At 35.3% G+C, this 16,961-nt stretch overlaps 1 protein-coding gene and 1 long non-coding RNA gene across 2 annotated transcripts in view; one reads left to right on the top strand and one right to left on the bottom strand.

Annotated features, from left to right (window-relative positions):
- Scn9a (sodium voltage-gated channel alpha subunit 9) overlaps window positions 1-16,961 on the bottom strand; it is a 124,907-nt gene that overhangs the window by 20,444 nt on the left and 87,502 nt on the right. The window contains exons 14-18 of the mRNA XM_075984995.1: window positions 16,478-16,716; window positions 14,745-14,918; window positions 13,682-14,038; window positions 11,660-12,136; window positions 2,200-2,320 (exon numbers count right to left, since the gene is read on the bottom strand). Coding sequence (XP_075841110.1) covers window positions 2,200-2,320; window positions 11,660-12,136; window positions 13,682-14,038; window positions 14,745-14,918; window positions 16,478-16,716 — 1,368 coding nt within the window. The remainder of the gene's footprint in view (window positions 1-2,199; window positions 2,321-11,659; window positions 12,137-13,681; window positions 14,039-14,744; window positions 14,919-16,477; window positions 16,717-16,961) is intronic.
- LOC142857206 (uncharacterized) overlaps window positions 1-16,961 on the top strand; it is a 69,404-nt gene that overhangs the window by 42,208 nt on the left and 10,235 nt on the right. The window lies entirely within an intron of this gene.

Genomic DNA, 16,961 nt, shown 5'->3' with positions numbered 1-16,961 from the left:
TTTTTTTTTTCTTGGACAATGAGCTGTTAAGCATTGATCTGAATACTGCTGGACCAGTGGAAAGAGGAAACATATAGTGTGTGTTAAGTGGTGTTCATGGAAAGCCAAGAGGCCACAGTGGAGAGGTGATGGATAGGGGAACGTAAGTCTGAATGAAAGGGGCCAGAAAAATCATTATTACAGAGTTTAAAATTTTATTAAAATGTTCAAGTTGATAGAAAAATAAATAAATAACCAGAGTTATTTTAAAGACAAGAAGTGTTGGAGGAGAAAGGTAACCATAATAAAGATTTTGCTTTGTTGGAGGCATTTTTGCCAGTCTCAAAATTGAAAGAAACATTGTTTTTTATAACTACAGAAATAAAAACATACTGCACTGTAATTAGAAAAGTAAGGAAAGTTTTGCCTGAAGTAAAGCCTCACAAAGACTGCCCCTAGGGTTTATCACACCCCAGAGATTTCTCTTTATTTGAGGCAGGAGTGCTCAGTCGCCTGCCTGACTTTCAGGCAAAGGCAAATCCCCAGGGACTTCCAGCCTCGCTGGTTAGTAAGGCTATCACATCTTCTCTTTAGAATGACTATCAATTAAACGTAAACACAACAGAATCTCTAAACAGTCTAATGAGTCCCAGAGCATCAAGTCTTTGTCTTTTGGGGGGTTCATTAATCAGCTTTCGTGATATCTTACATAAAGTCTAAGCTGGGTTTCATCATGTTAAACCAAAGATCCCCGATACCAAAGAAACTATCCAAAGACAGATGGCCCGAGAATATTACAGCATGATCAATATAATCAATTTAAAACTGATTTGGAGAACAAGCTCTTTAGTACTCTCATTCAAAATGTCTACTTGTTTTAAAACAAATCTTTCATTCATAATTTCCTCTCAAAATAAAGAAAATAAAAGACTGAATGGGTTGCCCATTCTATATTAAAGTGGGAATTGGTAATTAGTTATCTGTACAAAGAGTTGATGAGCTGAGAATATTTTTAAAAGATGATAAATTGGCTCCACTTACCAAATTAGCTGAAAACCCACGATTCTTTTAAAAAAGAAGTTACACGTTAACTCAGATTCTGATGATATAATTTACTAATTGAATAACTCCAAAGGAGTATAGGAGCAAGTACAACCATAAATTATGTCATACCCATTATTAATTGGTTGGTCATACTTGTAATGAATTGATTTCTAAGACATTAAGAACAGTGAATAGCATCATGACACCTATGGAAGGAGCAGAAAGACCTGAATTATAAAGCCACACATAGAACTAATGATAGACATGGCATAAGACAGGAAAAAAATGAAGCAAAAGAAAGACAGAAAGCAAGTTGATAAAACGCACCAGCAAAGGGAAAGTAAGAATCAGAGAAGAATGAATAGATTTGAGCAATGAACAGCAAAATAAACAAAGAAACAAAACCAACTAGCAAACAAAATCTCCCAACCCATCTTTGGTGAAAGTACCAATTTAATTTAGCATCTCTCTGCTTCCTTTGATTTTTCTGTTGGCTTTCTCAACAGAATATTCCCTGTGGGCCTAATGCTACCCCAGTTTAAAGAGTTAAATTATTTGATTAGCTCAATTTCATTATAATTATACTCAAATTTTAAGTAAGTGTCATTCCTAAACTACACAGGAGAAATCTTGACAGCAAATAATTTTACAAATTATCTTTACAAGGCTGTTAAAAAAACTTGTTGAAACAGAAGTCATACATTTGGATGCAATTCTTTTGGTTTGTTCTAAGACAAGTTCTTCTGTAACCCAGGCTACATGAAGTTAAGCTTTCAACTCCCCATACTTTTGCCACCATCTCCCAATTACTGGGATTGCAGACAGCTACCAGCTGGTTTTACAGAATGAAAACTTTAAATATTTTTTAACCTAACCTCTCTTAACAGAACTTCATGAAAATACTCAAAGCACTAATTTCTGTAAACACAATATATATTGACAGGTTATAACGCTCTTTTATTTCTCATATAAGATAAATTCAATATATATCTTTAAAGATGTGTGTATCACTGTAGTGTAGATCCCTTTATTTCACTAATGCCTTAGGGTACTTCCTAAGAAAGCCATGCTTGGAAGAATAGGAAATCCCCGTTTTGCAAATAGTCCCCTGTAGCATTACAAACTAAGACAAACTTCAAAACATAATGAATGTGAGAGTTTCAGTTTTTCCCTTACCATCCGTAAAACATGCCTCTGGCTCATCTGGATTTACGGGCTCAGCTTCTGCTTCTTCTCCTTCTCCTGGCAGAGGGTTATCCACTGTGCTGCACTCGGAGGAACTAGATCGGTTCCGTCTCTAAAAAAGGAATTCACCACCCCAACCAAAGAGGTCATTTATTGAATGTTCAAATATGACAGTTAAGCCTCATTTAATGACCAGTCATGCAAAGTGTCATGAAAAATGTTTAACAGTATGATGACCATAAGAACACAGAAACACATGTTAAGATCAAGTTACCCTACGGCACACCTAAAATTGATCGTTCTATCTACACATCCTGCACTAAAATAAATTTCATAATGTCAGTAAGTAGGTAGTTGGACAAAGCTGGCAGAAGGTAGCATTTATTTTAGCTAAAATTTGAGAAATTATTTGCCATAAATATTATGTTTATTATGGACTTATGTGAAGTTATTTTTTAGGGAAAACTTACCTCTGGGGAACACGACACAAAAGTGACAAGCTGCCAGTTCCACATGACTAAAAGGACAGAGCCGATAGGTGCCAGAAAAAGATGTTAAGTAGCTGGGATTTTAAAAATTGTACAATAATATCCCAATATGCTCTATTTCCTTTTAGAAAAGAATAGGTAGCAGGATGCTATAGATAGAAAGTCTTTAAACAAGACAAATATAAAATGTAAGCCATATTGGAATCCAAATGTTAAAGACCCAACCACCACCCATCTTAATCTCAGATTTTATTGCATGGAAGAGGAGATCATAAAGTATTTCTTTTGAAAGCAAAAGATGTGGCTACTTAAGGGAGTATCACATGCAAATGCTGAAACAAAAAGTCAATGGAATTAAACACGGTAGACTCACACAGGAGAGCAATGAACTCGTCATTATGATCAGTCTGCTGATCATAATGTAGCCGAGTTCCCCTCCCCAACTTTATGATCGAGTAGTATGTCTGCACATATACACACATACACAGAAGGTTTCAGGTACAGTACATACAGTAACTTCAGCAAAACTCAGGTAAATTCATAATGTTGGTTTATAAAGGGGTAGAGCATCTCACAATGGAAGAGTTCATTTCTCCTCCGCGTTTGCTAAATGACACATGAAAATGAAAAACTACCACCTATCATGACAGTGACTCCCTTATTAAGATGATAATTTAAGTTTGGAAGAACTGTTTAAGCACATTAAGGTGCTAAGATGAAAAAAGATACTCCCTTTCAATGATTCTTTTGATAATAAATTTGCATTAATATCATTGGTTTCATTTGAAGTATTAAATTTTAAGATGACATTGAAGTTCTTTTTATATGCATTGCTATAATAATCACACATCAGTCATCAGTAAAATAGGCATGGATTATTGGTGGTCTTTTTAATAACCAGGGTGAAGAATTAGAAACATCTTATTAAATTAATACTTCAATATATATGCTATTCCTACAAGGTTTAGGCTTTCACTATTAATATAAGTTATAAAGTTTACAAGAGTTAGCCTTCCTTTCTTCTATGACTTGACTACAAGTGCATTTTAATAGTATTTCTTTCCTTCTATGAAATATGCACTTGATTCAGAATTATACAAGCCATCTCCACTTTCTCCTTGACTCAACTCTATTGAAATAGCTAATATCTATATCTATATATATCTATCCTACCTGCCTATGGCCTATCTATATCTATCTATCTATCTATCTATCTATCTATCTATCTATCTATCTATCTATCTCTATCCATCTATCTATCCATCTGTCCATCTATCCATCCATCTATCTATCTATCTATCTATCTATCTATCTATCTATCTATCTATCTATCTATCTATCTCTACCTGTCTATCTATCACTATTTACCTATCTATCTGTCTGTCTATCTATCTATCTGTCTACCGCTGTGTATCTAACTTAGTGATTGGGAATGCATCTTTATCATCATTTTAAACTTGTATAGCTACACAACTATACAACTATCCCCTTATATTATTGAAAATATGTTAAAACCAAAAGGTTTATTAAATTTCACAGTTTTCTCTTTCATTTGCCTTTGTGTTTTTCATTATGTTGAATGTGAGGAAAGACATGTTAAGTATTCACCATATTAAAAAAATTCCTCCCTATGTTGATTTCAGACACATTTATTACTTTTAAACCCTAACACAGGCATTAGCACCAAAAGACTACTTCACGATACAATGGAAAACAGTCACTGCTACTTGATTCTTTCTTGATCCATAAACTTCCAAGTGTGACTATCTAAAAACAATAATCTTTCACTCAAAAGCAGAAAACCAGAAAATACATAGTATGCACTGTAGAAAATGCAGAACTCAACAACATTTCTCAGAGTATGTTTGACACAGAAGACATCCCAGATATATGCTACATTTAGAATAATTACACATCTTGAATCTATTTGCCTCACACAAGGAAAGATATATTGTTTATGTAGCAAGGCCTGGAAAATTTATTTTACCCTGTTATGAAAACAGTGGGAAGTAAGGGAGAGCAAGAAGGTCGAGAGAAGCAAATTGAAAAGAAAGAACTGGTTTTAAACAACAACAAAATTGCAGCAAAATGATACATTACATCTTAATTATAAGCGACCAAAATTCTTCTTCTTTTACTAAGCATCCCTTTTGTTTTATTATTTTCTTTTCAAGATTTCCTCATTTCTCCTATCAGAAAGATTTGTTGACATCCCAGGGATCAGACTTCTACTCAGTTATTAGCAGTAATAAGTCACACAGTCAACATGGCAAGTAGTTTCAGATGCTAAAGAAATCATAAAAGCAGCCTTAGCCATTGTCAAGAAGATTTAAAAGAAAGCCAACAACTTACTGAGTCGTGACTGTCCTCAGCATCTTCTACAAGGGCACTCTATATCCAATGTACAACAACTGATACAACTAAATGGTGAGATTTTGGCTAAATGCATGAACAAACAAAAGCAACATTTGGAAACATAAGGAGTTTGAAGGCTGCATATTTCTTTTCTAGATGTAGTAGTGAAGGCTTCAAACTTTATAGTAACTAAATAAGGAGGGGCTTTCCCTAATAAAAGTTTCAAGGCTTCCGTGTGGTATCAAGGCTTCCGTGTGGTATCAAAGAATGACCATGATGACTATAGATAGAAAATATTCTAAAAGCATTTAGCAAATGTTATCACAACTGACACCTGTTGAAATTCCAAGTGGGTTGGCAAAAATTTAAACTAAGCAAAGGTGAAGATAGAATGTGAGGTGTAAGTATAGACTGAAAGCCTCAAACTGTTTTGTTTTTTTTTCCCCGAGGCAAGGTTTCTCCATAGCTTTGGTGCCTGTCCTGGAACTATCTCTTGTAGACAAGACTGGCCTCGAACTCACAGAGATCCGCCTCCCTCTCCCTCCCCAGTGCTGGGACTAAAGGCGTGCACCATCACTGCCTGGCTCTCAAACTGTTTTATATATTGTTCTTAAATGCAAAACAAATCAGAAAGAAAAAAAACCAAATGATTTGTATCTTTTTTTACAATTTCGTCATCCCCTAAGTGAAGATCAGGATGGGAAAATGCCAAAGACAAGAATAATGACCAGTTTTTTCAACATAAGAATTTCTAATATTGAAAGTACAATGTAAAATACAAAGTTTTCATTCATGAAAAATGTTTCTCCTAACCTTCATACAGCCTTTCATCAAAGCATCATATTTCAAATCACTGTGTGAAAGTGAAAAGCTCTGTTTTTACTTTGTCAACAGTTTGAACCATTATTCTATGTGTATTTAAGTGTGTCTGTATTAGCATATTAATGTAATGCTTTCTGAGACCAGAACAAGGGCATCGAATTCCCCAAGTTGTGTTGTAGGCAGCTATAAGAAACCTGACATGGGTGCTTGGAACTGACCAGAGACCCTCTAGAAGAGAAGTAAGCACTCTTAACCACCGAGTCACCTCTCCATCCCCAGGAATATAATTTCTTGATATGTACTGCATCTTCTATAACATTAGTTTGGCAAAAATTTATGAATTCACAAAATAAACATATATGCAAGCAACATATATATTTATGTGCACATACATAAGTACATGTAAGTGCGTTTCTGAAAATTTTTGAAATACTGTATTCTCTACTATATCTATATAAGTGCTACTTTATACATGCATATTTTATTCATGATCTAATTGAAGGATATTTATTGCATTGTGAAATAGTTTTCTTTAAGATCATTGAATTCAAATCACTAGCAATTGAGAAAAGGAAAATATTTCTTTTAACTATAAAGAGTAACTTCACATATACAGGACACTAAAATATCAGAGTTTTTGTTTATATTTTTTCCTTGTAAGTTGTTAGTGTTCTTGTTCCTAGAATGTGACTGTTGCAGGATAACACTTTGCTTTCTTCACTGCACAATGGATAACAAATAATACGACATGACAGAGAAAGTAAAAATATGAACTGGATTATAAAATAGGCAAGATTCTTAATATGGCTTTATTACTCAGTCTTTCAAAGATTATACTAAAACTAAAAAATTTTTTTCTTGATGTCAGAACAATTTATTTTTGAAGTATAAGTTTTAGAGAATTTAGATAAAGCAACCTATGTTATTGTTCATAACCTTAGCAAAAGTGTCTCTGTCTCACCAAAATAGAGCTGAAGTGCCCACTTATTTCTTTTTAAAACTGGAAGCAGAGGCAGCTCTGTGTAGAAGCAGAAACGGACTTTCATTAGTAGGTGATACTACTTCTGGAATTAAACGACACATTTCAAACACTTATTTCTCCTTGGGAGGCATAGCTCATTAACATTTACCTGATTGCGTTTAAAAATGAATAAACATGTCTAATCTAAGGTTTTGAATTGATTATAAAAAATAAAGTACTAGTCATTGCTAAATCATTTTAAAATTACTCAAAATTTAAACTTAGATGTTGGGTTCGTCAGCTGTACTCTTGCTTTCCTGGATATACTGAAAGCAGCCAAATGCTGAGTCTTCATTTTCCTATCTGTGAATACAGGGCTAGAAAAAATGGTCCTTTTCTATATGATTTTAGTGTTAATGTCTAAAATATTCCTCCCATTAAATTTTAGTTCAATAAAACTGTTTATACACTCAATTTATAAGCTGGCAGTGATTTTGTGATCAATATGATTTAAAACGTCATTTACTATGGTATCTTACTTTTATAATCCATCCCATAGCATCATATAGATCATGCACTTGAAATCAGTTCAGAACATGAAAGATATACCAAAAGTAATCAAGAAAGTCACAAAAAACGATGGAATAACCCCAGTGACATGCTGTGACGTAGATTCGTCGATGCAACAATTGTCTACTTTTCTATTTTCTTGCAATGGGTCAGGCAGAAAGATTTTGTAGCTGAGCAGCATGCAAGACACTGAAGAAACATCGTATATGTATGAGGTTTTAGGTAACCTGTGTAAAAGTGGTCACATGTGTCTCTGCGTAGTTAAAGCACAGAGCTGCGTCCTGGGGAGTTCCACTGTGGTTTTACCCCTGCAGAAGTGAGAAGGTTAGGTTCTGAAGCTGAGAAAGGCAGCATGAGGAAGCAGTCAGCTGTGACGTAAAGTGTGTCAGGGCTTACACCTGCAGGGAGAAACTTAGCATCTGTCTGAAATACATGCTGTGGGTTCACCATTAGGTATTATATTTGAAACACAATAAAATAAATAAATACATGTCACTGAAGTAGAGATAAAAACAATCCTTAAGTTTTATAGTTCTCTTATTCAGCAAATGAACATTTACACTATTATATACTAAGCAATTTTTTAATTTGCCCTTCAATACAAGCAATGCTTTAACAATAGATTATATACACTGTGGGCTGGGTGAGAGTATAGTATGTAATGTGAGGAAACTACTCTTAAAGTAAGCATTTGACCACTAACTTTTAGTTGTCATGTTTAACTAGCTTCAAGAGTTTCGACATCACAGCGGGAAAGTAATACTCCAAACCTATGAAAGTTAGATATTTCAGACCAAAAAATTTCATTGTCCAATAAAGATGGAAAGATTTTTCAAAGCGTTTGGAACTGAGAAAAAGAAATGATCGAAGTCTAATTTTCTAGAAGAGTGATTTCCTTTAGGAAACTTAAGCGAAAAGAGCAGAGTCAAGCCCTCTAATAGGAACTAACAAACAATGAAATTTAGCCAGTAAGAGCTTTTCTGGTGAGAACGATAATACTTTACAAAGTTCAATAGTAAGTGAAAATAAAAACTGCCCTTTAATGAAAGAATGCGAAAAAAATTCGATAAAATCTAAAGAGATACAAACAAGAACAATTTAAAAACCATTACGGTAAGTTGGTATAAAAGATTTAACTTTGATTATATAAAATTTAAGTAACTTTTTATCAGATCAATAAAGTGCATGCATTTCATATCAGGTATGCACCTCATGTTTCCTTTAGAGATGATGGCTTTCAGATTTACAGTAATAAATACTGAAGAGATGAGTGAGTGGAGGGTAAGTGGAAGGATGAGGTAAGGGATATGAACGCTTTGTTGTTGGCCTGCGATTTCCTTCTGTGGCACAGTCGGCTAGTGAATTTACCCCTGTGTGCCAGGGTTTGGCACATGGACCACCTTCTCCAGCCTTAAGACATACATCAATTATTTTGGGGGCCCTCAAAGAGATACGACAGGAACTGGCATAGAATATGTTTAGTCTGCCTAGGTTGCAATGGCCTGCATATTATCACAACTGCAAACTGTCAGATTAAAATGATATTACTATTTTAATCAATGATTACTTAGTGTACATGAACTTTAAGGTCAATTTGAAAATCAAATATTTAAAAGGGTCAAAATATTTAATGACTATAATTTATGAAAGAAAGAATTATACCTGTCTGAATGCTAAGTACATAGTCATAGAAAATAATAAACTCAATCCCTTTTGTACATGACTTCAAGTACTGGATGAAATAATTTTATTTAGTTGCATAGTGTTTAGGCAACTAAAATGAATATAATACTTGTAGAATACAGTAATTTTAAATTTTTTTCTTTGTTTTATTGACATACATGAAACTGAATTTTAAAATATGAAAATGGTCAAATATTTATAGTTCCTTATCTTTAAGCTTCATATACTCTAAATTGGTGTAGTTTTTGAACCCCTTCGGGTGTTCCTTTGTTTGGAATAATCTTCAACAACATGTGGTCTTGTTAGATAAGGTTAAAACTGTGGGTCTCAAGTAATTACAGAGGGCAGAAGACAGAGACATCATGGCAGAAGTAGGCGGTGGAGCTGCTCCTGAACGAGATTGCTTTCCACCACCAGATGGCGTAGAAGCAGTAGCGTTGGTGGGGTCTTTCTCTAGTGCTTTCAGATTGAAGTCGGCTCTGCCACATCTTGAATCAAGAACTCTGGAGTCAAGAACTGTTAAGGAATATGACCTGAGTCCCTGAGTGTGTTTCTGAAGCTCTAGACGGTTAGTAAATCACTAACATCTCTTAACCCAGAGCTCTTTATATTTTAACTTGCTGGTTAAACCACACAGTAGGGTTTCATGACTGAAAGAAAGTAAGATTTTTCTCTCTCTCAGCAGTGCAGCACAATTCCTGGAGGACAGTAAATTGAAATATGTATTTATCGAGCAAATGGCTCCATCCCACGCTTCGTCTGAGATTTCTAAAGAGGAAGCAATTCATTGCTGATGGGAAACATCTGTGCAGTGTGTGAACGCTCCTAGAGTACTTGTAGGGCTTGCAACAGCCCAGCAGTCTGAGTGAGAACTATCAATCCAGTGTCTGCATTTCGAGAGGCAGTGGCCGTGTTATTCTGCTAAGTACACTGTAGATGATCGTATGTCTTTTCTGTCTCAGAGGGAAACTGGGGTTTTAGAGAAATATGCTCTTTTATTGACAGTTATTTAGTCAGAACTGATGAAGATACTTTGCTGAGTCATTCCTTGGAAAGATGTTTCTCTATGGGATATTTTGACTTGAATGTTGTACTCATTTAATTGTTTGCCTCTGCCAGCAAACCTGCTTGTGTGAGAGGTGACACAAGAAAGGATAGAAATGTCTTCATGAAATATACTGGAAACAACACATAGCCCACAAAGAGCAGGGCTTTGGGGAAATGAAAGCAAGAGGGAGACGTGTTTCATCCCTTTGGTCAAAATGTAGATTTTTGAAATAGGGAACTGGTGAAATAGTTGATGTGGAACTAGAGCTACTTTTGCAGTAGGTACAGTCTGCTTAGCGTCATCAACCCTCACTAAGAACATGTTGATCATTATCTCAAAGACATTTAAGGGTAGAAAATGAATACAATTCCAAGGGAGGGAAAAAAAAAAACTACTGGGAATCTGGAAGGGGAAGGTGGAGTTAGAGATGGCGGCCATTAGAGGAGAGGTGTGCAAGAAAGAGGGATGTACTTCAGACAAATGTGGTCTGTGTTCCTTAGCTCCTAACTGAAAAACAAGGCAGAGACAGTAAAGTCAGCCCAGGAACATTTTAATCTAGAAAAACTGGAGCAAAAGAACCCAGGGTTTTCACAGTGGACCAAAGCCAGATTTCTGACTCACTAGGAATAAAGAGATAACTTCGGCTGTCATTCCTCAAAAGATGTATGTCCATCTTGTTTGGGGAGACAACACCACCATTTAATGTATCCCCAAATTCCCTCAGAAATAAAACCTCAAATCTAAATAATAAATCAAGAGAGAGGCATAAAATTATATAGGACTCAAAATTAGATGAGTGTCTGCCAGCTAGAGCAGAAATTAGGAAGAACTCAACAGGTGTTTGGAGAGCTTTGTATGCACTCACGGAAGCTGGGATTTAGGAGCTAATGACTTAATAGAAGACTTTAGATTCACATTTTAAACATTTATGCAGAGTTTGTCCACAGAAGGAAATCTCAAGCAAAGTAACACAGATATAAAATGCTTATGGCTTACAGGGAAAGTTACTTGTTTTCAGGAGGCTTGGGAGGAGACTGGGAGGAAGTAGTGGTGGTCAAAGCTGCTTCAGTCTTTAGTGTGAAACCTTACATGTAATGCACACTTCAGGAGACTTCAGAAACTCTCTCATGGGAAGCACATGATTAGGAGTGGACTGAACTGAAATTAGTTTTCATACACAGATTACATGAGACGTGATGCAGAGGGACTAGTTGGAATTGACAGGTAGGGAGTGTACAGGTAAGAGTGATGGAGATGACAAGGCAATCTTAGGGTGTAGACGAAGGCTGTGGCCACAAGGAAGCGATGGAGGATGGGAAGGTCAGCTGTCAGCTAAACTGGATTAAATGAGTTATTAAAAAGGAGCAAGAAAATATTATGCAAACGGTCAGCAAGCTGTTTGTAATGACACACACACAGTCTCTCTCTTGGCATACCCAACGTTAGACCAGAGAGCACCGGACATCTCAAATATTAGTACATCTGCAAACTGCTAGGGCAACAATATATGTAAGGTGACCTTACCTCTTTGCTGTAGTCACTATCTGAGTCACTACTAAGTTCTTCAGTGTTCATGTTTTCCAAATCAGATTCCCCAGGTGCAATTGGCACAGTCACCGTGAGGCTGGGATTATGAATAAAGGACTGGTAATCATTGTCATCCACAAAGCTTTTGTCAATACTGCTCCCAAAACCACTCAGTTTATCCTTTTCTTTGTGGAAATTGTGATCCTTGCTCATCTCAGCGAGTGTCCGATTTGAGATATAGTTGTCTTTTCTGTTGTTTGGATCTACTGCTCGCTTTGTGTCCTTGGAACCCTTTGGTTTTTTGGAAAACGATTTTAGGAGAAATTCACGTAGGGTCCGTTTCACATAATTTATTCCTCTTTTGATCCTGGCCACTGCGATCTGGAGGTTGTTTGCATCAGTATCTTCTTCAATTGCTGTAAGATTGTCAGAACTAAAGGAGCTCAGTAATAATGCCAGAAACAGGTTCAAGACCTACAGCAGGGTAGATGGGGAAGGGGGGAGAGGGACACGGGAAATACAAAGAAGTACACTTTTCAGAAATATAGGTCACAATACAAACTCACAATGACAAAAAAGTGAAGCACCTTTTAATGCTTTTGTCAGAACTTTCTCCGCATACAGACATGGGGCTTGGGCAGCAGAGGGTCAGCAATGCTCCTGATGAATTGTCACAAGAGCAGAGAATCATCCCCCATCATGATGATCATGCCATTTATCCATTTGTTTCTGTTCGGCCATGTGAGCTAGCCAAATTCCGTTAATGGATCCCGAACGTTCTTTTAACTCACCTCTGTTTGCTACTTACTTTCATGGGAAGCAAAGTGTGCAAGAAAATTAGGCTATTGTCACTATACCGTCATTCATTGTACCTGACCATTCAGGTCAAGCTTTAAACACATTGAACACAATTCGTACAAGACAATAAAACTGATTGGCTGACTTTATTGAGCATCACTTAGGTCCTGGAAGAAGTGGCCAACGAGGTCAGGGCAATCTGTATCCTGGAAGCAAGGTCTTTTTTGAAAGCAAAGTCATTCCTGCCTTTCATTTCTGAATTATGTATCCAAGTGAATTTCAAGTTTTAGATTTTCACCAAGGGCAGAAGACATGTAAATTGTATGTATATTTAAAAGTTTTAAATGCGAGTCACAAACAAAACTGAGCTACAATTAAATATTAAGTGTCTTCAAGCCCAAATTATCTACCTTATATTTTTATATAGGCTGGGAGAAATGGAATAGATTGGGAAAGATAAGAAAGATTACAGCTTAAAAATGCTGTCTGCTTCCTGGCTGACATCCCGTGAGCTGCTAGGCTCCACATGCTGCCTTGCCATTATGGATAGCAATTTTTAAACATTTATGTCAGGTGTCTGTTACAGGAATAAAAAGCCTGGCTGACACAGAATCATAGAAAACAATTTTGTATTTGCTAAGTACTTTTAGGTACTTTTAAACTGTTATCTTTTTAGTATTTTATTAAGAACACATATGAATATATCCATGTTTATATAAAACTTTGCATGGACACTAAAATTTGAACTTCACATGATGTATATATGGCATAAACTATTCTTTATTTATTCTTTGTAATCACTGTGCAATATGGAAACCATTTTTAAGTCAATGGGTCAGAAGGGGCAAGAACTCTGAGGTTGGTCCAGTTGCTAGTTTTGTGAATTGAGGCCCTATCACCAATATTCTCTTTGGCTTTGCTCCATTAGCTTGGGATCATTAATTTAATCATGTATTATTTACCACTATAGCTTCATATTTGAAGACAGTTCATGTTTTAAAAGGTTAGAGAACTTAATTTGTATGACAAAGCTATCAAAATGAGAGAATAATGTAGGACTTTTTCTAGGAGGTAAGTTTAAAAAATATAAATATAGGTTTTTCTGGTGAAGGGGATTAAAGATATTTTGTTTATAAAGTAAAGTTAAGTTTAAAATTACAAAAATAACATCTGAAAATAATTGTAATAGAAAACTTAAGTATATGAATAGCTCTTACATACCACGAGGTTGCCGATCACCATGACCATCATGTAAACAATAAGGCACATGGTCTGGCCCGCGACCTCCATGCAGTCCCACATGGTCTCTATCCACTCGCCACACAGCACACGGAACACGATCAGGAAGGAGTGGAAGAAGTCGTTCATGTGCCAGCGCGGGAGTGTGCAATCCTCGTTGATCTTGCAGACGCACTCCTTGTAGCTCTTTCCAAACAGCTGCATGCCGACCACGGCGAAGATGAAGACAATGATGGCCAACACCAGGGTCAGGTTGCCCAGGGCGCCCACCGAGTTGCCGATGATCTTGATGAGCATATTCAGTGTGGGCCAGGATTTTGCCAACTTGAAGACTCGTAGCTAAAAACAAAGTTTAGAATTAGTTATAAAACAGCTTTCAATGTTTCTACTCTTGATTTTTGTTTTTAGTTTATGTTGCAATCTACATTCCATGTTATTATTGTCTAGCTGAAGGCCATAGTTTGTTTTATCTGTCTTTTAATATTTCTGTTGTTTCTTATTACCATAATAATGACAGTGCATATTATGAAAAAAGTGTTGTAGTTTTCACTGATGATTCTGAAAGCAACTTATTTGCATGGTATTTGTTCTTTTAGAATTGGTAGCTCAACCTTAATTTTACTTTCTAATGCTTTTAATATTTTTTAGACTGCACAGTTGTTTGGGTGATAATGATTTAAACTTTAATTACTAAACCCATAAAGCTATGGACATATTATGCATAAATTTCTGTGAATCATAATCTTCTTACTGTGAATTGTATCATTATATATTAGATTAAAAGTTTTCCTATCATATTAGAATACATCATAGACAGAACTGGACATAATTTCAAGTTCCTAATTAAACATGAGATTCTAATCCTTTAAGTTTATTTGTAAATGAATAAATTTTATTTTGCTAAGTGTAAGATTTGATATTGCCTTTGATTCAACTTGTAAAAATTTTAAATAATAATAATGTAGATGAAAAAACAAATGAAATCTCTAACAAACATGATATCCCTTCCTTACAGAATGCAGCAGTATCTTTAGCTTCTACTTACCAATCGGAATGATCTCAGGACTGATAATCCTTCCACATCAGCGAGGAAAAGCTCTACCAAACTCAATGTCACAATTAGACTGTCAAAAATATTCCACCCTACTTGGAAATACTCATAAGGATCCATGGCTATTAACTTCAGTACCATTTCAGCTGCAAAGATCCCTGTGAAGATCTAAATGAAACACAATATTTTTTCTGTTATTGGAAAGTAAAGTCATCTCGATGGTGACAATGACTATTAGCTAAGTAGTGACTGTATTCCATACAATGTGCTAGACACTTCAAAAGTGCCAATTCTCTCGTTTCTTTCTATAAGCAAGGCATATATTTCTTATAATTTTTATATAAAGATTGAAAACTTTAAAAGTTCTACTTATGTCAGTTTTCATCATCAGAGACAGCATTTAAAAGGATCTTTTAAAATTTCAGAGACATGAGCTTTTGATAATTGCCTAATAATTCTGTTACTACATCTGTCTATCATCTATCTATCTATCTATCTATCTATCTATCTATCTATCATCTCTCCATCATTTATCATCTATATCTATTATCTGTCTGATAATTATTGCTTATTTACCTATCATTTACTCTCTTTTCTATCTATCATCTATCTACTATGTCTCTATCTAATCATCTATTTATTTGTGTATCTATCACTTATATATTTGGTCATCTATATATCATATATCTATTTATCTATCATATCTACTCAGATATTGAAATTTTGATCCTCTCTCCTTTTTATACTTTCTGCTCACAGAGTCATAAAGAACATGTTGACTCAACATTTAAAGGTTTACAAGGGCAGAAGAAAAGTGTTTAACCTACACAGGGCAGATAAAGTTAGATACCTGAAGCACTGATGTACAAAGTGTATTATTAAAAACAATTAATTCATGACACAGGACTCAAAAAACTCAAAGATATAACATAAAAAGTTTTGCTTAGGCCTTCTTGTGGCACAGTTTGCCTCAAAGAATTTAGCTGAACAAAAATGGTTCAAAGGGAAGTGGTAAGACCATTAAATAAAAAAAAAGGATTATAAGAGCAATAGCAGGGAGTTCTCCACTTGGTGTTGCGTTGTTAGACAGGAGAAAAGGTTGACCTCTGAGTTCATGTGTTATAATAAACTCAGAAAGGAGACACTGATTTCCATGACCTAGGACTCCTTCAGAAATTAGAAAGCACATACTTCTGCCTTTTGCCTAAAAAAATAAAAAAAATAAAAAAAGAAGAAAAAATCTAATGCAGAACAATTTGGAATTTGTTCATGGACATAATTAATAAAAGATTAAATCTGGGTTCAAGCAGAGGTCTTTGAAATTATAAAGGTCTGGACACCTCACCAGCATTAATTCAGAACAATACACCCAAAGCGGTTCAAAAAATGTTGAATATTTAGGAAGAGCAATGCAATTATAAAATGCATTTCAAAAACCATTTAAAACTTTCAAATGTTTTTTTTTTTTTAGGTATTTTGGCAGTTAAAAGATATTGTAAGTCCTGAAATGCTAACACATATGAAAATAATATTGTTATTTATGGAAACCAACACTACTGTAAAAAGTATCTTAAAATAGTATATAAATATCAGAAGGTTGATTTGTAGCTGGATTCATATGGTAAGTTCAATGTCTGTATAACTAGCTGTAGACCCACAGCTTTAAAAACCAGAAGGAAATGGCAAGATGACACCCCAAGGGAGAAGATTGTGGGGGCACAACTCACCAGATTCCCCACGGCAAGTACATTTTTGAATTCGTCAGTCATTGGGTGGTGCTCCATAGCCATAAACAATGTGTTTAGAACTATGCAAATGGTAATGGCAAGATCTACAAAAGGATCCATAACAATAAAATGGATGAACTTCTTGAATTTTATCCAATATGGAGAGCAATTCCAGATCAAAAATGTATGAGCAAATCTGTACCACCACGGTGGACATTTTTGTCTAGACTCTTCAAGTTCTGGAAAAAAACGACAAACATGAAATCACTCGTCGCGTAATTTATACACTACCAACTAGAAATCATCAATAAAATCTAATATTCAAACACTTGTCATGGTTTAAGTTTTGTATAAAAGTGCTATTTCTTTGAAAGCCCAGAAGATTACATAAAAGTCTTGTACTACAAGTTCAAGTGAGTTGAAGAAGAAAAAAGGTATTAACGACTAAATACATATGGGCACCTCGCAGTTAAATATACACTAG

This window comes from Microtus pennsylvanicus, chromosome 9, assembly GCF_037038515.1.
Source record: "Microtus pennsylvanicus isolate mMicPen1 chromosome 9, mMicPen1.hap1, whole genome shotgun sequence".
In the NCBI taxonomy this organism is placed as follows: domain Eukaryota; kingdom Metazoa; phylum Chordata; class Mammalia; order Rodentia; family Cricetidae; genus Microtus; species Microtus pennsylvanicus.
The sequence above is the reverse complement of the archived record's forward strand: the minus strand, read 5'-3'. Positions and strand labels throughout refer to the sequence as shown.